Source organism: Lissotriton helveticus, chromosome 5_1 (assembly GCF_964261635.1).
Source record: "Lissotriton helveticus chromosome 5_1, aLisHel1.1, whole genome shotgun sequence".
Lineage (NCBI taxonomy): Eukaryota > Metazoa > Chordata > Amphibia > Caudata > Salamandridae > Lissotriton > Lissotriton helveticus.
In genome coordinates, this window is record NC_136065.1 from 1560873080 (window position 1) to 1560896942 (window position 23863).

At 44.7% G+C, this 23863-nt stretch overlaps 1 protein-coding gene across 8 annotated transcripts in view; it reads left to right on the forward strand.

Moving 5' to 3' along the window:
- Nucleotides 1-23863, forward strand: part of SOX13 (SRY-box transcription factor 13) — a 259045-nt gene that overhangs the window by 187006 nt on the left and 48176 nt on the right. For all 8 annotated transcript variants that reach the window (XM_078644662.1, XM_078644660.1, XM_078644664.1 and 5 more), the window contains 4 exons: nucleotides 13775-13843; nucleotides 15720-15834; nucleotides 16494-16573; nucleotides 17193-17358. In XM_078644662.1, the coding sequence (XP_078500788.1) occupies nucleotides 13775-13843; nucleotides 15720-15834; nucleotides 16494-16573; nucleotides 17193-17358 (430 nt within the window). The remainder of the gene's footprint in view (nucleotides 1-13774; nucleotides 13844-15719; nucleotides 15835-16493; nucleotides 16574-17192; nucleotides 17359-23863) is intronic.

Genomic DNA, 23863 nt, shown 5'->3' on the forward strand with positions numbered 1-23863 from the left:
TATCGTTGATGTGTTTTTGTTTTACTTTTATTTTTAATTTTTTGCAAAAAAAATAAATAAAAACTAAATGCAACAAGGATGTGACCATCAACCCATCCATGTATGCATGCTTCCTCCCAGAGGACAAGTTCCAGTAGTGGCAGCTCCCTACCCATATCTCATCCCCTACGGCCCATATATGATCCAGCCACTGACAAGAGGGTGTTGACTCCACAGATGTCAGGGGACAGGGTCTGCAGTACGGATTCCATCTCTCGCCGATGAGCTATTCGGTCATTCTCCACTGTCCTACATCAATCCCCATATTCGGTCCAACTTTTGGGGGCAGCCTCTTTCTGCGTAGACCACGCTCCACGGGGTGTCAGGGGTCTCCTCAGTTACTGCAGTTATGGGAGTTTAGGCCATAGCGGTTCAGGTACTTTTATATATGTTTGTGTTGCCAGTGTTCCTTAGTTCCCCACCCACTCACCACTTCTCCATGCTGCTGACACCCCTCTCCCCACCCTCACCATCACCCGTGCATATTTACCAGATAGGGTAGGTAGCTTTCCTGGGCCATCGTTTTCCAGTCTTTACAACACCGATCTTCGTGACAAGGAGACAAATGCAAGTCCCTGTAAATGTGCTGTACTTTGGGACTATATTTTCCTTGCATAGCTGGCTCCTCTGTGGTGTGCTTGCTCATTTTGTTTTGTTGACGCGTTATAAGCCTTTGAGACCCCCCTGTATTTCTTATTTCTCTCCAGGCTGATCTCTCCTCCCCTTCCAAAGATAAACAATCTCGCCTCCAAGTACACATGAACCATCTCTTTTCTGTCACATTCGTGATCTCTACAGTTTTCATGCTTCATAATACTGCAGATATTATACTTATCAAGATAATGTGGCTTGTGAACATCTACCCAAGGTTTTATCTATCTGTGTGTTCTGTTTAATAGGGGCTCTGTTTACTTTGGCCTTTTCATCACTTTTCCTATCCCACATCTATTTTCTCTCCCCCTACATTGCTTTTTCACTCTCTCCCGTCATCTTGCTCCCTCGCTTGCTCGCTATTTGTTTGTCCACTCTGAGCATTTATAGTGCAATACCTCTCGCATTATTAAAGTTTGAGCTATTGGTGTTGCATTATTTTGCAACGCCAATAGTTCAAACTTTAATATAAAATAAACATAACATGTGTATTTGTAAAGCGCACGTTCACCCAGAGGTCTCTTGGCGCTGAATAACAGATGTTCATTGTTACTCAATGGTACTCATTTTATCGACCTCAGATGGATGAAACGCTGAGTGGACCTGTCGGGATTTGAACCTGTGACCATGAGGTCGAACACAGGCCCTGCAATGGACGCATTAGTCCACTAAGCCACCAGGCCCGGCATAATAATGCGAGACCTATTGCATTGCAAATGCTTGTTTCACTTTTCCCAGCATACCTCCCTAAAATGTTAGTGGCTACTTGCTCGTTTTCACCCGAGATAGGTGGCTGCCATGTTCCTTGTCTTTTGTATGCGGATGACCTTGCAATGTGGATAGAACCCCCATTGGCTTAAAAAGAAAATAGGCAGGATTCGAGAAATATTGCATTCTGAACAAACTGTCAAGTAACTTTGATAACTCTAAAGTCCTTGCTTTTGGCAGGACGCAATATACATATGTTTGGCCAATAGGGCAAACAGGCGTTTAGGTTCTGATGGTCAAAAGGGAGAACATAAAAACTGAGGAAACCACTGAATATAAGTACTTAGGAATATGTTTTAATTAATCGCTCTTGACCTCCGTATGTAAATACAGTAATGGCCAAAACGTATTCAAGTATTGGTGGCTTGAGGAAATTCAAAAGGGAATATGGCGGGCCCTCAGCCCTTCCCGTATTAGCGGCATACAGTGCAGTGGTCCCATCATAAAACCTATATGGATTTGAGCTGTTGGGCCTGAGAGCCTATCTAGAGTGGGAGACTTTAGACGGGTAGCTATCGAACAAACTTGCTATACCTTCCGAAATGTGCAATGGTTTCTGCTGCCCGAATGGAAACAGGACTCCAATCCTGGTATTCCATCCCATCACTGAGATGGAGTAAATTATTAATTTCTGAGCACCTCAAAATTGCCACGTTGTGCAAAGACGAGATAATCAAAGGGATCACAGTTGGGCACTCACGCTTAGGAAGTGGTTACAGGTTATGGCAGCTGCCTTGAAGTTCAATTATTTTAATGTGGCTCAACCATTAGCATGCTCAAACAAGCATTTGCAATAAAATAGGTCTTGCGTTTACGTGAGTTTAGCTATTGGCATTGTAAATGACAATACCTTTCATTTATGTGTTGTTTTAAAAACCGATAACTAAAAGGCATTGTCATTTACAATGCCAATAGCTTAAACTCTCGCAAACTCGAGACCTATTGCATTGCAAATGCCAGCAACCGTGCTATAACATGTTTTAAAAATCGTTAGGAGAGAGCGTGTCCTGCCTGCAACAGCAGGTAGCACAAAGCTATTTGAGAAAATAGTGCTCGGAGGCTGTAATTAAAGCCTACGTGTAACAACACACGTAACAGGGGGTGTCGCCATGGGAGGTTATAAAATGAGACAAAGCGGTACTAAGGAAGGACTACTAAGTCTTTTGACCAATGAACAGCCACAGTTTACAGTGTGAACAATGATACAAGCCAGTGAGAAAGATGGGCGGAGAGTAGGCAGAGCTTAAAGTCCCTACTTGAATACAGCATACCTCACAAAGCAGCAAATGCACTGCCCAGGCTCGACCTAAAAAGGAATTGACCAACTTCGATCTGAAGATTTCAAGAGTAAGGCATCTTCAGTGTTTATGCCTCAAGCCTGCTCCTTCAGATTTCTGGTAAGCTAATGTATCTTTCTCATATTTTCATCAGCTCAAGAATCCTCAGATGCACAATGCTATGATCAAATTTAGAAAAGGACTTCAATCACTTTCTTCTCCCCCATTAGGAATCTCATCATTTAGGAATGCAGAAGGGTTCTGTGGATGAGGATTGAGGCCGCACTGTACTATAGAACAAGTCTTGTTAGATTATCCTTATTTTATAATGCCTCGTCAGAAAACATTAAAGCCTATTTTGTTTTTAAAAAACGAATATAAGGTCTAGACTGATGGCAAAGAGCTTTTTATTCCAAATTCATTCCTTGGAAATAACTTGTACCCTGACAAGATATTTAATTATTTTAAAATGGTCTGTACCTTGATTGTGGTTTATGATGCTTGTACCGAGGCATTGTAGTTATTGTATGGAAATTATGTATTGCTGATTTCTTGGTTAGGAGCTTCTGGCTCAAATTTAATATTGACTGACTGATCGGGAGCAGGCAGTAGTTCAGGACATCCAATAAAGCCATTCAATTATGAATAAAGGGATGTCCCAAAGCCCACTTCGTATGTATTGTATTATTGACTAGGCTTAGGCAAAATTTTAATTACGCCAAAGTAATCTGAGTAATTATGGTAATTTCATGTGACTCTTGTGACTCAAAATTACATAACATTATGCAATTACGCCTGCTTGTGTAATTTAGAGTAATTTGGGACCACAGTGCCTACTGCAAAATCACAGGAACTGTGCAGTGTGCAATTAGCTACTGGCTGCAGCTGCTCGTTGCATTTAGCACTATTTTGTTAGCACAAAATGTATCCTTGGGTACATTTGAAACAAGAGGATGTATTTTGCGCTAAGAAAACAGTGCAAAATGCAGGGTTATGCGTCCTTGCATAATTCTGTGTAATCTTGCATAATAGATAGAGTACACTGATTAGCTTATATTCAGAGTTCATGTGAGCTGATGTGAAGTAGCAGCAGTTACACAAATAAGGCCTCTCCGAAGGAATTTATCCAGTATTGGGGTATCTTTCATAGATTCACATGCCTGAATCATTCCCCGTCGTCGAGGCGGGAGTCCCACGGTAAATAAAAAAGCAGTGCCAAAAGCACTTTGCAGTAGTAGGCCCTAGAAAAAAGGCCTGAGGCCTATATTATAGTAGCCTATCTACCTCCTTATGCTAAAAGACCCAAAGTCTTTGCTCCAACCAATCAGCTCACAGTACCCTCTAGAACCTTCCCTGCAGAGCCAGCTCTCCTCAGATTTTCACCGCACGTCGTGTGGAAGGGAGTCTCCCTGAGTCTTGACTCAGTTTTTTCTTCAGAGCTTCAAGATGTCTGACAAGAAGGCCTTGTTCAGACCCTGTAGAACATGTGAGAAGAAGAGGGTCCATGTGGATGACTTACACAAGGACTGCATTTATTGCCTATATCCCAAGCATGAGGCAAAGACTTGTAAGATCTGTGTTACCTTCCCTGCCAAGACCTTAAGGGATAGGGAAGCCAGAGTCCTTTTGTGGCTTAAATCCTCTTCCAAGGATGATGATGACAGAGCCTCTACCTCTAGCAAGAGGGCGAGGTCTCAAGAGGATAAGATAAGTGAGGGGAGAAAGCATGTTAAGGCCTCCCACTCTACTTCAGGCTCTTCACAGAGATCCAAACATTCTGTCTCTGGAGCCTCAGCCACCAACGATCCGGCAAAGAAAACAGTGAGTAAGACTTCTACTGTCTCCTCTCCAGTTACCACTGTCTCCACTTCAACCTCTTCTTCTATGGATATGATATCCACTACGTCTATCACTACACCTATTGTGTCTACTAAAATCAGTATCGTGACAAAAAGAACTCTCGTAGACGACTCGTCGACGAAGACGCCGTCATCATCAAAAAACTCGTCATCTAAGAAGAGCCCGTCGACGAAGTCGGCGACGCCGCCGTCGACGACTGCCTCGTCGACGAAGAAAGCATCAACGTCTATCCCGTCGACGACGAGCCCGTCATTGGTTGCCTCGTCGACGACCGTCCCGTCGATGGTGGCTCCATCGACGACGAGTCCATCGACGATTGTCCCGTCGACGTCCAGCCCGTCGACGACAGTCCCGTCGACGGCAAGCCTATCGTCGACGATGCCCTCGTCGTCGATCTCGTCGACGATAAATCCGTCGACGACGACATCTTTTCAACAAATGGATGCGCCTTGGTCTCCGGGGTCATCAAGGTCGATGGAACCAGCTTTATTAAGACCTGCCACTGGGAATCAGGCCTTTTGTACGCCAATGGCGACAAAAAACTTTCAACTGGTGTCTTTTAAGAGGCAACAAGGTTCATACATATCTCCACTTCTGCCTTCTCATCTTCTGGAAACATATGTGGACGATGAGGAAGATGACTATGAGGATGATGATGATGAGGGTGCTTTTGGTGTGGCACGTCATCCTTCCGAGCTTGTCATCAAGTGCCAAGATGATGATGAGGAGGATTCATACGCTGAGCACTATTACCAAGAGGATATCATAGTGCCTCACTCATTGGATCATCAGAGAAGGCCTAGAGTCCCGGAAGTCACTCAGTTGCCGCCTAATTTGATACAGGATTTACAGGCTATGCTGGCGGATTACAAACAGCGTTTTCCTCCGCAAGTACCTCAATCTGACACGGTAGCTCCTCCTCGGCAACAGCCACCGGCTTCTCCAATTGTGGACACTCCACAACCGGTCTTGCCTCCACAAACTCCGGATTCATCATCAGAGGAGGAGGTAGAAGATGGAGAGTTGCCTAACATTCCTTCATCGGACCCATGGGATGAATATGTTATTCCCATGCCGTCCCCTCCGACTCCACAACCTTCAGATTCACCGCCTGATGATGTAGGTGGTTTTCACAACCTGATGCAAAGGGCATCAACCAGGTTTAAGCTCCCTGTTACAGTGGAGCAAACGGAGTGTTTTCTCCATGACTTTAAAGAGGAAACAAGGAAGATATCTAGAGCCATTCCCATAGTTGAGTTTATTTGGAAGGAAGGCATAAAGATAATGGAAAACCCCGCATCTGTGCCTGCTGTGTTACCCAGAATAGAAAAGAAGTATCGTGCCCCGCTTTCTAGTCCGGCGTGTCTTATTGGTCATCCACGCCCGGATTCAGTAATCTCTCAAGCGGCGCAGCAAAGGTCAAAGAACCCAGCTACCCCTATTTCTACTCCACCAGATAAAGAGGGACGAAGATTAGACCTTATTGGGAAGAAGTTCTCCACTATGGCGGCAGCATCCATCAGGATAGCAAATTCAATGGCGATTATTGGACGCTACGATCGCCAAATGTGGTCGGAGATGGCTAGGTTCATAGAGCTATTGCCAGAGGACTCAAGGCAAGAAGCCAGAAAAGTTTTAATGGAAGGAGAGCGGGCAGCGGAAGAATCCATCGACTGCGCTCTAGATATGGCGAATACGAACTTCAGGCAGTTGGCTGGAGCAGCCGTCCTGAGACGTCAAGGGTGGTTAAAAGCCACTACGTTTCGTCCGGAGGTTCAGTTGAAAATTCTGGACATGGCTTATGACGGAAAGTCTCTCTTTGGTAAACATGTCGATGAGGCTCTCCAGACGATTAAAACTGACACGGATACCGCAAAGTCGCTAGGATCCTTACAATATAAAAGAGGTTCGTTCAGAGGAGCTAGAGGACGAGGTTATTCTTCCAGGGGAAGTTATTACCAACAAGGCAGACAGTATCAACCACAATACCGTCAAAACTACCAGTCTTCTTACAGACAATCTGGATCGGCTGGTTTCTCTCGTCAAGGAGGAAGAAGGCGCGCAAACAACCAAGGACGAGACAGTCACAAGAAACAGTGAGAGCAATTGGGCGCCGCCTCCAACCCCTTACCTTCCCGTGGGCGCGAAAATATCTGCTTTTCAACAACAATGGCAGAATATAACATCGGATCGGTGGGTGTTAGACTTGATCCAACATGGTCACACCCTAGAGTTCATCACCAAACCTCCACCAACTCCGCCCAGGGGCCCCCCTCCCCCTCGTCTTCACTTATTGTTCAAGGAGGTTCAAGCTATGCTACTCAAGAACGCAGTAGAAAAGGTTCCAATCCATCAGAGAGGGACGGGTTTCTATTCCCGGTTTTTCCTTATAAAAAAGAAAACCGGGGAATGGCGACCGATCCTAGACCTGCGAAATCTGAACAAATATCTCAAGAAGCAGGGATTTCGAATGGTCACCCTCTCGGACATTCTCAGTTGCCTCAACGAGGGAGATTACATGGCCTCCTTAGACATGGAAGACGCATACTTCCACATCCCAATCCACCCAAACCATCGGAAGTACCTCCGTTTCACTGTGGCAGGCGCCCATTATCAATTCAAAGTTCTCCCATTCGGCCTCAAGTCGGCCCCAAGGATTTTCACGAAGTGCCTGGCCCCGGTGGCAGCAGCTCTTCGGGCAGCAAAAGTGCAGGTCTTCCCGTATTTGGACGACTGGCTAGTCAAAGGTCCATCAGAAGCCAAAGTGAGAGCCGACATTACGGCATGCTGCAATCTCTTCGCATCGCTAGGCCTCACAATCAACAAAACCAAGTCTCAGATGCATCCGGAACAAAGCCTGTTGTTCCTAGGAGCTTGCCTAGACACGGTGGAATGCAAGGCATCCTTGTCTCGAGAGAGACAACTCCGTCTGCAGGTGTTAGCCAGAAAGCTGGCAAGAAGAAAGTCACTTTCAGTTCGCCTATATGCATCACTTCTGGGGATGTGTTCTTCAGCCATCAACCTCATTCCATTGGTGCGTCTAAAGATGCGACCGCTGCAAGAGGAGCTAAACTGTCAATGGCATCAAGCGACAGGTTCATTCGAGGACACCATCACAGTCACCAACAGGATGGTACACGCACTCCAATGGTGGTCTCAGATCAGCAATCTGGAGCAGGGGCTTCCATTCTTGCAGAATCCTCCGGATTTTATTCTTACAACGGATGCGTCCATGGAGGGTTGGGGTGGTCACCTCCAGGAACTGCAAGTGCAGGGACGATGGTCTCAGCAAGACAAGAGATGCCACATCAACAGCCTAGAGCTGAAAGCCATTTGTCTGTCTCTTCAAGCGTTCCTCCCCAGGATAGTGGGATCCTCGGTCTTAGTCAGAACGGACAACACCACAAGCATGTTTTATATCAACAAGCAGGGAGGAACGAGATCGGCAACACTATCCAAACAAGCCCAAGAGCTTTGGAGGTGGTTAACAGTTCACAACATAACCCTCAAAGTGGAGCATGTCAGAGGCCTCTACAACACCTTGGCAGACAAACTGAGCAGAACTTTGTCAGAGTGCCACGAGTGGGAACTGGACAACGGCCAGTTGAACTATGTGTTTCAGAGATGGGGCAAACCCAGGTTGGACCTATTTGCGACCCAACAGAACAAGAAATGCCGGTTCTACGCCAGCAGGTATCCTCAACAGGGGTCAAGGGGGAATGCCCTTTCGATGCGATGGTCAGGGACATTTGCATACGCTTTCCCTCCGATACCTCTGATTCCACGAGTGGTGCGCAAAATGAAAGTGGAGAGTTGTCGCCTTCTCCTCATTGCTCCCAAGTGGCCTCGCCAGTATTGGTTTCAGGAACTCATGCTACTTTCTCAGGAGCCACCGATCAAGCTGCGGGTAGTTCCGAAGCTACTATCACGCAACGAGGGTCAGGTACTTCACCCAGATCCTCAATCACTGAAATTGCACGCATGGCTCCTAACTTCTTAGAATTTGAGCATCTTCAAATTCCTCAGGAATGCCGGGACATTCTAGAGAAGGCAAGAGCCCAGAGTACATTAAAGACTTATCGTCTCAAGTGGAAGCGTTTTTGCGCATGGTGCATCTCTAGTGCTTTGCACCCTATAGAGGCATCGGCAGAAAAGATATTGCCCTATTTGTTACACTTAGCGCAATCTGGCCTTTCTTTTTCATCAATAAAGGTCCACTTAGCGGCTTTATCCAGGTACAGAAAGAGGACCAATGCTCAGTCACTCTGCTCTTCATCGCTAATCAAGCAATTTATGAGAGGTCTGTTCCGGGCTTATCCACCAGTCAAGCCCTCACCACCGGAATGGGAGCTCAACACGGTTCTATCACAACTGATGAAACATCCGTTCGAGCCTATCCATAGAGCCGACCTAAAGTTCTTAACATGGAAGGTTGCTTTATTATTGGCGCTAACTTCCGCAAGAAGAGTGGGAGAAATTCAAGCTTTCACTATAAAGGAGCCCTTTTTGCATTTCTCCCAGGACTATGTCACTTTACGAACAAATCCAACATTCATACCGAAAGTGCCTTCCCAGTTTCATTTAAATGAACCTGTCAAGCTGAAAGTTTTCTTTCCAAACCCGTCAACCCAGGCTGAAAAGACATTGCATTCTTTAGACATCAAGAGATGCTTAAAATTCTATCTTCAGAGAACCAAAACTTTGAGAAGATCAGATCAATTGTTTGTGGCTTATGGTCAAAATACTTTGGGGAATGCGGTCACTAAAGCCACAATTTCAAGATGGATCGCATCCGCGATTCAATTCTGCCACGGCAAGGCTAATCGACCATTGACAAGGTCTGTTCGATCTCACTCCACAAGAGCTGTAGCAGCGTCTGCGGCTTTATTTGCAGGAGTGACGCTTGAGAACATTTGCCGTGCTGCGACATGGAAGAATGTCCACACGTTTACAAGACACTACTGCCTACAATCAGCAAGTCAGGATGATGCGGCGGTAGGTCAAGCTGTTTTACGTCACCTGTTTCCATAAGGAGAATGTTCAGGTACTGATGTTCACTTATTTCATTTAAAGTATATGCTTTTATTAGATTGTATTGATATATATATGAAAGCATTTAACATGTTGTGTTTTTGTTGTATGATGCCTAAGATTTCTTTCCAGAAAGAAAATGCGTAATGTCAATGTTGAACTTGAACGTGATGTAGTAATGGTTCAATCTCTAAGCGTTTGTTGGTTGTTGACGATACACTCATGGGGGTGCACTGCAATAAGTCTCCCACCATCCGCAACCGACTTTGCCTGGCTTACTGCTTGCTATTCTGATTCAGGCATGTGAATCTATGAAAGATACCCCAATACTGGATAAGAAAACAAGTTACTTACCTGTAACTTCAGTTATCCAGTATTGGTATCTTTCATAGATTCACATGCAACCCACCCTCCTCCCCGGAGAGTCAGTTCTCTAAGTTTGGGATACTTGTTCCCACTTGTGCTACGAAAATCTGAGGAGAGCTGGCTCTGCAGGGAAGGTTCTAGAGGGTGCTGTGAGCTGATTGGTTGGAGCAAAGACTTTGGGTCTTTTAGCATAAGGAGGTAGATAGGCTACTATAATATAGGCCTCAGGCCTTTTTTCTAGGGCCTACTACTGCAAAGTGCTTTTGGCACTGCTTTTTTATTTACCGTGGGACTCCCGCCTCGACGACGGGGAATGATTCAGGCATGTGAATCTATGAAAGATACCAATACTGGATAACTGAAGTTACAGGTAAGTAACTTGTTTTCTTACAACTGCATTTGCAGCAGAAGGGACCCGATATAGCTTGTGTGTCCTGCAGTCACAACAAAAGCGTCGTCTTCTGTCACATTATGCTGTACACGCAAAGACCACAGTAGAGTAATAATTATAAACTGAAAACGGAAGCAGGGGCACTGAAGGGAACTACCTTGTTTGCAGATGTGTTCCTTGTGAAACAGAAACATTCAGTTATGAAGTCAACCGATGGCTGAAGTAGGCTGACCCATTGCCCCATGCTGCAGTGGCCGGAAACAAATTGTATATGACACAACAGCTGGCCGATGGACGTAGAGCCGTGTCTGAAAGCATATTTTAATACGTAAATTATATTTGTAATTTTTTAGTAAAATCAAGGGGATTTGGCTTACACCAGGTTATACATTCACATTCCTTTAATACTGCTGCCATCTAGTGGTATAATCGGACTGTTCTTTAAAATAATATATGAAGAAAAAGCTGTGGACGTCGATCTGCGTGCAGAACCGGGTTGCTTTGAGATGGTAGCCTGAATGTTTCTGTCTCCAGGTTCAAAGCTCCGTCATTGCCTGTAGTAAGGGGCCTAATAGTTGTGCATTTCGAGAATGTGAACTTTTCAGAAGACCTGCTGTTTGCAGCGAGGAGTCTTCGAGTCTGGAGGAAAACATCCGTTCATGTGTGTTTGTTTATTTTGTCTTTTGGCCATAGTGTTGTTTTGGGAGCTTCAAACGATGTTCACCTTGCCCATCAAAGACTGCCTCTTCTGATGACCAAAAAGTGCTCCATCATGTCTGTTACAGGGAGAACTTATGGCAAAATACGGCATTTTTCTGCTGATCATCATGTATAATGTATATAACGCAGTGCCTGTTCCTGGATTGCAAACCCTATGCATGACCTCCATATGCACCTGAAAATCACTTCTCTCTACTACTACTTATTGACTTAGCAGTAGATTGTGGCTGGGCCTCTTGCGCAAACCTAGTTGGTATTCCCAATGTGACTGAACGTGTATCTAATTTCGTGGTGCTTCAAGGGAGAGATCAGCCACCAGCACTCCCACAGTGGCTGAGAAAACCCAGTCTTAACAATATATCGAAAGTCCCGAGCAACCAACTCCAATAACAATCATACAAAATAAATGAATAAACTCTTCTTGGTTTCAGGTCGATTTAATCTTTCGATCTATATTCTTTATAAATCCCCTTTAGACAACACGTGCATCTTTAGATTGATGTGTAAACATCACTGACTTCATCAGGGCTCATCAAATATATCGTCAAGGCTCATCAAATATATTGTCAAAATATTCCCAAGTAGTGGTACCTTCGTATCCCCCATGTATCTCTTAATACGACCACTGTTTGTAAGCTGAAATGTTGACCTGTATGTAAGAGAGTGCTCCTCGTAATATCAATCTCGGCGAGCCCTGATGAAGTCAGTGATGTTTACACATCAACCTAAGGAAACACTTGTTGTCTAAAGGGGACTACTAAAGAATATGGATCGAAAGAATAAATCGACCTGAAACCAAGAAGAGTTTATTCATTTGTTTGGTATGATTGTTGTTGGAGTTGGTTGCTCGGCACTTTCGATATACTACTTGTTGAGCTATGCGGCTAGCCTTTAGCTGATTATTCTACCACATACACAGACAGGTGCACACGTTTCTTGTGCGCATTGAAAGAAGGGAAAGAAGTCTCATGGACATGAAGTTTAATTGGTGCGCAAGCTTCAGCTAGTGATGGGGTCAGAGTGTGGTCAACGACTGTCAGTCCCGCATTTTGTGGACAGCCACTACATTGCGAGGCTAACGGATGCTGCACGGACAGAATAACATGGCTGAGAAACAGATGGCAGTGTTGGGGGCTGCAAGGCTGGTATGTCATGGTTATAGGCCTCCCCCTGACTCAGTCACAGTCGGAGACAACGACGGACAGAGCGGGGTCTCACATATCCTGAGCCAGGTCCAGGAAGAGGTGAGGTCCACTCCCCGGGTATTCTGGTATTAAGTCAACCAGGTGCCGAAGAGAGGAGTTTACACAGACGAAGGAATATTATATCCTTTACTGGTGTTCACTTGTGTGTTTTTTTGCTTAGTTTTTTCACACTTTATTCACTCATAAGCAGTAGCATACATATAGAACAGAGACCCTGACGAAAGCCTAGGGAATCATCCCGTTGTGGCTGAAACATGTTGGTCTCCTCGCAGCTATTTGTGTGGACTGCGATGACGATGTTATACTGTTCTTGTTTGGGAAGGGGCTTACGTCTATTAAAATTGGTTTTTGTTAAGTTCCCTATCCTTTTTTAATCACCACTTATTTGTTTTTGCACTGCACTTTCCCGTCGTATCAACATCATGTGGTAGTACCGAGTGATTGTGGGTCGCTACCCCGAACTGGCTATCAGGGTATGCTGGTCTCAATGATCAAGAGATACAATACCCGATAAGGATTACCAAATGAGAATATTGATCCATACAAGACTTTTGATGGGAATCCTTAATTAGGGGTGACTTACGCTTACTGGTGCTTCACATTTGGTGATATGGTTTGTTAGATCAACTGTGTTTGTCCTCATGTACAATTGACATGGGTACAAAAATATAGAATCACTACTGGATCTCTAAAGTAGACCCCTAAGTTTGTTGTTTATTAGTTTAGTTCCAGTGGGGGATAATACTTAGGCTTGGTCTCTAAACATCCCTCTAGCCCTGCAATAATGTTTGGTTTTTTCATGTCATGGTTATAGCATGTGTATTATTCTACTGACCGATAGCAGACGGGCAGCTTGCAGCCCATCGGGAGGGTCTTTCTGCATCACGTTGAGCCTCCCAGATCCTTCCTGTGACAAGTTTAGGGCGGCTGCAGTATGTCTGATTTCATCTCCCTCAGCATGGACCATGAAGGTGGCGCAAATAACATTCGGCGGGCGACGTTACGGAATCTATTCTGGGAAGCTTTTACCTCTAACCCAAGAGAATCTATGACAGATTCACACTACCCGGGTTATTTAACTGTAGCACGAGCGGGGGCGCTCAGCATGAGGTGCAGATTCACATCAGGTCAAAGTGGTAAGAAAGAGACCAGGTGATGGCTCTCAACATGTGCATAGGACTGAGCCACAACAAAGATGATGCTGGGATTCTTGTCAGCATCAGCATCATAATCAGTGATTGCTCAGTCCTGAATATTCTTTATGGAATCAATCAGGTGGCAGGATTATGTAAAGTAGGCATATTAGTACCGGCTAATTGCTCAGTAAGTATGCTTGAGCACCCCGTGCCTGCTGTTAACAATGTTATATTTTGAGTTGTTGCTGATTGTCTGACATTGCTGCCGGCTCATGCTGTTCTCTCCTGCTTGTGGTAACAAACCTATGGCTCCTCTTCTGCCTCTCACAGATTGCCAAGCAGCAGCAACAGCTCATCCAGCAGCAGCACAAGATTAATGTCCTGCAGCAGCAGATCCAGGTAAGGAGGGACCAGGGCGTCTGGGGCACATGATGGAAGAAAGTGGTCCTGATGCAAGGGTCGGGCCAAGCACAGGATGGCAGGGCCTCTTCTTAAACGAGGGCTCCGCACGTAATTTCTCCTGCTGGAAGACGGCCTGATAGGGAGCACACATCCTTACAATCCTGTCAGGAGTGGTTGCTATAGGGAAGGGGTGCTTACAAATGACACCACTCTGTGTGCCCTTCTTTTTCGGGGAAAAAACAGAACCTAATGGAACTTTGTGGCACATGTAAAATCACTACACGCACTGACATGCTGAAGGAGAACAAATTAAAGATTCCAATAACTGTGTTCTGCCATACACACCTTACTCCTATGTTTCCCTTCCTTTACTCCTTTGTTGGCCTTAGTACAGTCACTAAGCTTAACTTTAAGCCAGATAGTCAACCTAGCCCCAACTCTAAAAGTATAAGAATGCTTTTTCCACCCAGAAAAATTACAACGTGGTCGTTACAATGCATACCATTACCCCGTAAGTCGTAACAACGACTTGCTCTGGTGGGGGCGCTGGATGTTGGAAAAGTATAATTTACCATTACAACTCCAGTATATGCAACAGTAGTGAAGGTGTTGGATTTTAAATCCAACACCTTCTTACCCCTCCGCAAGTCGCTGTTCTGACTTGCGGCTTAATGGTTTGCGTTGTTACAATCGGTCGTTGTAATTTCCTGCGGGAAATGTTTTCGTGGTAAACGATATTTACCAACATTTTTCAGACTCCTGGTTTTTTAGAATCGTTGTTTTTTTAACTGGTGATTCTGATTTTTAGTGTCAAATGTTTGGTTTTCTCACTTTTTATTTCAAACATTAAATCCAATACCCTTTTCTTCACTTCATTTTTCCATCCTACCCCTACAGATTAAATTAAGAGAATCTACTTGGACAGCTTTTCACAGACTCCCTCCCATACATGGACCCAAACATTCAGTGGAAGGCAGTCACTTAAGCAAATGGCCATCACGCGAGGGCTAGCATGTTCATATGCATTCAGCCACATGCTACACACATTAATGGACACTGAATAGACTGCATCCCTTAAGCTGGGTTCCATATTCACCCTTTAATGAATTCAGATGAGTCCAAGCATGTTTTCAGTCACACACACACACGTTCACCAATGTGTATACTTGCATGCATCCGCAACATACGTGCACATGTACACCAGTATAACAGCAGGCACTCATGCTATAGGCACGCACACACACACACACATGCAGATACTGTACACCTACATGCCATCACAACATACACAAATTGCAAGTATGTCCTTCGTTGATCACCACAAATACAAACATTCTGTGCACACCTGCATGCAGTAACCACACACATACAATCTCACAGACACTGACTACAATGCAAATGCAGCTCGTGTACACTCTCAGGAAGACACACACATTGATGATCTCATATCCCATCAGTGTGCACACTTGTATCTCTTCACAACCAGTACAAGCACACAGACGAGTAGTGTTCACATGTATGTGCTTTATCAAAATTACTTTGATACAGTCTGTTTGCACCTTTCTCTGTGAGTCCAGTGATGCTGTTTCTATCGAGCTCTCTGGCCCCAGTGCTAATGTCCTGTCACAAGGTACTTTCCTCTGTCGCTCTTCTCTCTCGCTGTGTGAGCCCGTCCCATCCAGCCTTTCCTCCCCTCCTCTTTCTCCAGCTCTCTGGCCCCAGTGTTGCTGTTCTACCATCAGATCTCTTCTTTGGCTCCTGGTCTTCAGGCCCACCAATGCTCCTGTTCTGGATATGTTCTCTCTCTTACTCTCTCTCTCCTGCTCTTTGTGTGTCCAGTGATGATGACCTGCGCCTCTCTTTATGTCTGCAGCAGGTTAACATGCCGTATGTAATGATCCCGGCCTTTCACCAGAGCCACCAGTCTCTCCAGGTTTCCTCGGACCATCAGATGGGGATGAGCCTGCAGCCCATGTCCTGTAAGCCAGGTAAGACTGCCCTGCCGTGTGATCCATCCTTCCGGCCGGTTGTGTGGCTATTTCTGACCCCATGCCCTGGCCTGATGTACGAGTGATTCGGGCCATCTGTTTGGCTCCTCCAGATACCCAATATGTAACTGACTCTTTCCCACCCTACTAACCTTTATACACCAGTGTGATGGTTAACAAAGCTTGCCCTCCACTCTGGCTTGGACCTGATGCAACATATTCTGCCCAACTCCCCCACCCCATGTAAACCCACGCTCCTGCTTGACGTGTGATTGATTTGAAAACCAACCCTTTGGCTTTCATAGACATGCCTGACATGCGACTGACTCTTCTCTATCTATACCTGCCCGAAAGGCGGAGGATCGAGTTGAAATTGGGGGAAACCAGCTTTTACAGAAGTTTCTCTATTTCCCTATTTGTCAGACCGCCACTGGACTTTAAATATCCTTTGATGGAAGGCCTGGCATCTTCTGTTGTGTGTGTGTTTTTTTTACTTTTTTTAAAAAGCATACATTTACGGCAGAGTTGTGATCCTATGCCAATATGTGTTTGATTGTAAATACAATTTAGTTTGTCGACCTCTGTAGGAATCGAGGCTGTGCGCTGTCTGCGACAGCACTGCCCCACCAGCCCTCATGATTTCCTGTTTGACTTTCCAGAGTACCAGATGCAGCTGGTGCACAACCCTCCACCTTCGAACGCGAAGAGACCCACTGCATCCAACCAACAGCAGACGCAGGTACAGAGTGAATGCTGTCTCCTCAACACCTACACACACACTCCTGGACCTCCTACCACCCCTCACTGGCCTCATAGAGCCCCTACTTGGGATGTGAAATTTGCTGAAATGGCACAGTTCATATACCACCCGTCAGTGGTGACCTAGCTGATTCCCCTAATGAAAACATCATCTTTGTAAACATTTCATATGATTAATAATCTCCTTCTGCGTTAGTAAGGATCAAGCAATAGAAGATTGGCACATGCCCGTTTGGAACAGCACACCCAGTGTTTTATTGTATGCAATGAATCTTTAATAGATTCACATGCTTGAATTCTACCCAGTGAGGCTGAGAATTCGGAAGAATTCACGCATGTTAATCATGAAAGATACTAAGTACTATATAAATGTTGTGATACAATGCACACTCTGATATTTATATGCAAACTGTTATTGAACACACAAGTCTACTCTCATGCCATCTCCTTAACTGTTCATGTGTTGTGTGCAGAAGGAGGTCCTTTGTGTTATCCCTTGATTGTATTGAAAGGGGATGTGGGGGGGAGTGGCCCAGATGTCACCAGCTGTACCTTGAATGTGTCATTTACACCTCTCTTTTTCTCACGGTTTCTCCCAGGAACCCTCACAGCCGCTGAACCTTACAGCAAAGCCAAAAAGTTCTGAGCATCAAAATAATTCCAACTCTCCGACCGTAAAGATGAGCTCCTACGGCCCTTCACCCCCAAACCATGGGCAAGGCAGGGACATGCGTGCGAGTCCCCAGCAAGCAAACCTCCCCTTAGGTAAGTAGAGTTGGCTTACTCCGATTTTTTGTATCATTGAAGACTGAGATCCACAATATTATAGGCAGCGTCATGTCCCTGGCAACTTCTCCAGCTGCGGCTTTATCCCTGCAGCAGGCTCTGTGGCCCCCTTACCTCATCTACAGCCAGCCTGTCACCTTGTAACTGGACACCGTCACCTTTGAAGTTACAGTTGGCTTTATCATCCCTACAACTGTCTCTGCCACTTAAGCTTTTGTTCAAAGCACTTCTGCCAGCTGTTCCATCACCGCCATTACAATTGATCCATAACCAAAACGTAAGTAGCTGTGCACTCCATCACTTCCACCAGGTCCATCACAATTTCCACAAGTTCTGATAAGCATCACTCTCCACAACCACCATTTATATGAGCCCTAGAACACACTCCATCAGCCCTCGTATTAGATACTTCACCCCTCCCTGCAGCTCCAGCTCTCCATCTTCTCTTCCAGCTGCTCAGTCACCATTTCCTCAAGTCCCTTTAAGTGTCCCTCACTGTACCAGTAAAATAAATGCTTGCTCAAAGACCCCTGTTACTAGCTCCAGCACTCATCGGCCACATAACCCGCTCCGCCTAGCCTACTTAAGCTTCACCAGGCTTTACAATCTCACACCCGCTTGGGCCGGGCTGCACTCAGTTACAAGAATTTGCTGCATGCACACACCCTTCTCCACTGTCTTCTGCACACACTCTTAAATGAGCTGATTCAAAAGAGTGGAAATAGGTGGAGCAGGTTCGTCTTGTGACATGGGTGGGTTACAGATGTTTATTATATATATCTTCCTACCATCTGCTGTTTAGATCAGAAATAGTAAATCTTAAAACGAGCCTGTTGGCTTCGACAAAGGATGTTTCTGGTGGATACTTCTGATAGAGCGCACGGGTCACCCGACCAATAACTTCGCCACTTCTGGCTTCGGGCCCATATATTTCAAATCACCATATACATTGATCAGATGACCTCACGCTCTGCTATCAGATATTTGTGAGTTCCCTTCGTTATTCTTCAGCGTACCCGACTTACCATCCACCGACACGGGTACCTATGACCACCATGGATCAGGGAGCTAGCTGTAAAAGGAAAGGCAGCAAAATACAAACCCAACCAAAATACTATTCAATACCTATGTAAAATGACCACGGACAACTGGAAGTTTTAAAGTCTTTATCTAATTTAGTAAATTTCAGAAATAATCAAATTCACAGTAATTAAGCAATCAATAATCAGAATAACAGAAAGTACATAGCTGAATAGGAAATAAGTCAGTGCAACCATTTATAGACTAATGGAATCCGGACACACTTAATATGCAGGATCAGGAATTAGAACGTTTCAGATGAATTACTAAAGATGGGATAGGCTTTGATTAGGACTGGTATCCTAGATTTATTTCAGAGAAAAATGAGACATGAGTTCGGGACATTTATATCTATAGGAGAGTCTATGGAGAGGGAGAGACACTATACTTTAAGGCAAAAGTTCTTTAGACAGTTTAAGTAAGGATGTTCTAGACCATATGAGAAAATGACAAACTGCAATGCAAAATATAATTTCTAACAAGTAGGGTAACATAGGAACACGTTTGAAATAAAATGCGATTGACTTTGATTCAATGGTTGCGGAAAGCATGGAAAATTAACATATGCAAAAGTATGTCTTTATTAAAGCAAAAGACAGGAATATAGAAAGGTGCAGTTTCAGGAGATTTAGAGCAATATTTACCTAGACTGGTGTGGAAACCAAACCCTGGCCACGGGTCAGTTAAGGACAGGAAACCCTCAAGGAAGGATACCCCTCAAAGGACAGCAGGTGCAGAATGGACACCCAGGACAGGACAGGAAACCCTCAGATTAGGAATCAGGACAGGACCTCTCGGACAGGACCCGCACCCGCAGTTCGGAAGCAACGCCTGCGCTCCACCCTCTCTGCAGCTATCGATCAAGACCCCGATTGGATCAGCGAACTCCCAGCAAAGTGCTCCGCCAGCACTTTAAGGTTTAGTAAAACCTTAGTCTATGGTCAATTTCGGACAGAGTGCTCCGCAGTACTCTGTATCTTCAGTCACCTATTGAGTGCGTTGGGTCAGTGACAGGTCAGCTAAACCAGACAAGTCGGACAATTTCCCTAGGTGAACCCAGGGTAGTTATACCGTTTTGGGACGGTGTACCACCCCCCAATGTTGCAAAGTGTCAGAATCCCTCAATTTGGATTGATCCTAAGGTAGTCTTTGGGTAACACACCAATCAGAATAGACTAGTTGGAGGCCTAATTTACATCTCTGGGTACCGCCTAGCAAGATTAGGGTTCCCATGAGAAAGTCGCACAGAATACAATGAAAACTTATACATTTGTAACAACATAGGGACATTTGCTCCATCCTCCTGGGTCAGAGGTAGCGCTCTCAGGAGCCTCTTGACTGTGGTTGCCAGCTGGCTGTATTCCACGGTCCATGATTGACTCTGGCCTTGTATCTGGAGCATGCGCAGAAAGGACCTTCAAAATGGCTCGCAACCCATTTGGACCCACATATCCCGTGATACATGAAAAGTAAGCGAAAACAAATTAATACATAGAAATAAATGTATGTAAACACATCACTGGTCTTGTACTTCAAACTTATCATTATAAAAATATACTATGCAATTGAAATGTTAGCAACATATACACACTCACAAGAGCATTACCACGTTATTCACGAAAGCTGTGTATTACGCATGCGCGCCCTTTCCCTCCAAAACGTATTACTACGTCAGGTCACGTGAGTGTGACTGACGCATGCGCAGAAGCATTTTTCAAGCGGCGGCCATTTTAAAGACATTTATTAGTTGTATTAGAAATACACGTATGCAAGCTTCCTCTACCTCGTTTCAAATATAAAAATAAACGATTAGTAAGACGAACAATTTATTAATTGATTACACACGGGCGAGGTTCTTGACTCGAGCAAGTCGCGATGCGATGCTTGCTCTATCAATCCCCTCTTTGATGATATTTACTATCATCACAAAAATAATGGAACCAGATGCCAACTTCTTCACACTTTATACAGCTCTATCTCTTCCAACAAACGATCCAGCTTCTCTTTTTCATTTTTAGTAGGGTGAGAATTTTTCACCTTTTTGTATATCTGATTATTAATTTCCTCTAATTTAAGCTCATCCACACTTCGTTTCACTCCTCTGGCATTCACTTGATGCTTTCCGGTGTGTTTACGACACTTGCAACATACAAATATGAAAAATAGGATAAGACCTATAATTCCAATTGGCATTAAACAATAAGCTTTTACCTAAGCTAGCAAACCAATGACCTACATTTGAGAGCCCATCTACCAGTCTCTTCCAGGCACTGTCAACCTCGAGTGGTTTGAGTTCCCTTTCCAAATTAGTAATGTTTTTCACGTATCTTTTGAGCTGCACACTTTTGTCCGGAATATAAGTGCAACAATGTTGCGCCTTCAACATCCGGCAGACTCCGCCCTCTTTTGCTAATAAGGTATCAAGAGCAAGTCTGTTCTGCAAAACCATTGATCTGATCGCAACCATTTCGGTATTGACCAGCAGAAATCCATGAGCTGTGTCAGTAGACAACACATCCACTATAGTGGACAATTTGCAAATTCTGTGAGTGTTCAGAACCACTCCCACTCCAGGTATCAGTGCACTGAAAATACTACCCATTATTTCACCTACGCTTTCTCTTTTACTACGCACTAAGCCATTAGTATTTTCACTGCTTCCAGCAACTTTGTTCACATGGTATATTTTCGGGAAGACAATGCCAAAGTAGCAGCTTCCATACCAGTGATCCGGCAATTTGAAATAAGCCTTGTCTCCACATATATAATAGATTCCAGGAAACACAGGCTCTGACCCATTTTTGAAACCCCAACCTCCAATTACCTTGTAATTATGTTCACATTCACTGGAACCAATGAAAATGTTATTATAGTAGCTAGTCTTCTCGCGGTGAAGACATAGCTTTCCTTTCTTTTCAAAATCCAGCAACAGAGCAGGACCCGCCCCACCATTTGAGGTGCCTTCCATGTTCTCAGCCCATTTTGGCCTTTTCTGTGTTTCGTCATCTGCCTTTCTTTTTATTTTTATTCTCCTCTTCTCTGCCATGTTCAGGAACATCTTTTCCTGCTCACGCAAAGAACAGGTCAAGTTATCTCTGTGTGCGTCACCTATGTCTATATTACCTATAGTCAGGAAGTATTCGCCCATATAGCGAGTAACGTCACTTTTAGTATGTACAGGATTCAAGTTCCCACGTATAGGGAGTTCAGAAAAGATCACGTCATTGTTTGAGTAATAGTACTGTAACGGTCCTCTTTTGTAAAATAAGCTAGCTAAAATGCTACAGGAAATTCCATAGGTCAGGGGCAGGTGAAGGTATGTCACGCCTTCAGCTACAGAGGTAGGTAGCTTCATGCAGACATAGCAATCTTCAATTTCCATAGTCTCTACATAGTGTATTAACAAGTTTGCGAAAACATTTAAATGCGTTCTATTCTTTACTCCATGATAATGTAGTCCTCCCTCATCTGATGCTTCTAGGTCTCGTTTTGTTTGTCTGAGTGCTCTCTCATGTATTGCTACACTTTGTGTTGTTAGTTCTTCAGTCTCAGTATTTACAATCTCAGTAGGGTCAATATTAGTATTTTTGCTCACCGCAAAAGGAATGAAAACTGTTAGTCCTATCCAGAGTAATATCACTATAACTATACTACATACACATACCTTGCAGCATGTTTTGCAACGACTGCAACTAGGTCTACCATTCACGTTTGAATCAGACATTTTGGCTCAGAAGAAGTTTCTCGACCCCTCTTTGTGTCTTTACACCAGTAGCTTACTTTGTGCAAATTCACGGTGGCTCGTCTTCTTCTTCGGCAGAGTACTCAGCGACTGGTTCTCCGTCGCTCTCGTCAGTTATATCAAGATCTTCAAATTCTTCTAAAACGAGCGTCCATTCAGGAGACTTGTACTTTTTGTTTTGTCTTTTTATTCGATCACTCCTTCTCTTGGAAGTATCTTCTGGTTGTTCTGCTATGCGAGCACTTCTTCTTTCTTCTGCACGTTTTTCTTCTACTGTTTTTATTCTCAGTCTCAATTTCTTTATGTATCCAGGCTCAATGTGCTTTCTTTTCTTAAGTCTTTTAGTTGGTACCGAGACCTCGTTCTCTTCTCTTGCCCTTTTATTTTCATTAGTTTGTGGCAATTCTGCTTCTTCTATTTCCCTTCCTGTCTCACTAGTTCCAGGTCTTGCATTTATTTCTTCTGCCTGGTTACTAATCTGGCCTTGTTCAGGAGAATTTTGTTTTTGCTTTTCGAGTGTCTCTGTTTCTGTTTCCTGAACACTTTCTCCTAGTCCTATCTGATCCTGTTCGAGCACTTCGTTCTCTTGTGTTTCTTCCGCTCGAATCTCTTTACTAGGTCTGATCTGTCCCTTTTCGATATCAGGAGTTAGTGGAGGAATATCGATCACTTGTTCTGTCCCTGTCTGACCTTCTCCTTCCTCAGTTTTGATGTGAATCTCAAGAGTCTGAGGTTCTTCGCCTGTGCCTTGCTTTTCCTCTCTATTCCACTCTCTACCTTTCCAAATTCGTTCGCTTGTTCTGATGGGGTCTTCGGTAAGGTCAATCAATGGTATCCACTCATCTGGCCATATGCTTTGCAGCTCGTCATCAGCTACTTCTGGACCAACCTTTGGGAACCCTTCAGCAGGCTGGACTCTGGGTAGCTCGTCATCAACTACTCCTGGACCAACGTCTGCAGACCCCTCAGCTTGACTGGTACTGGGCTGTGCGTCGTCAGTTACTTCTGGTCTTGCTTCTGCAGACCCTTCTGCTGGACCGTCTTCTTCTCCAGGCTCTTTGTCTGGTAATACGTTCTGGGTGTGGCTGGCGTGGATCCAATGGGGAACACCTGCACACTTTACTGCTGTGGTCGTTACCAGGATCACTTGGCGCTTCTGTCCCCACCTCGGTTCCAGGCAGCTCGACCGAGTGTGCTTCTTTATTTTGACCCAGTCTCCGGGAACCAGTTTGTGGAGAGGAGTCGTTGGATTGGCGACGGCGTCTTCTTCGATCTGGCGAGAGATATAACGCACTTGGTCACCTAATCTCTTGCGGTATTCAAGCACCAAATCATCAGTAATACTCAACAGTTTGCTTCCTGGTACCCATGCTTGTCTCATCACTCTTCCCATCAAGATTTCATGAGGGCTCAGGCCTGTCTTTCGGTCTGGAATACTTCGGAGTCCCATCAGAACCAGAGGCAGGGCCTTTACCCAGGTCATGCCAGATGCATCACACAATTTCGCTAGTCTTGTTTTGATAGTCCCGTTTATTTGTTCCACCACTCCAGAAGCCTCTGGATGATATGCACAGTGGAGTTTTTGCGAGATCCCAAATGCCTTACAGAGTTGGTCGATCACCTCATTCTGAAAATGTCGGCCTCTATCTGATTCAATAGTGA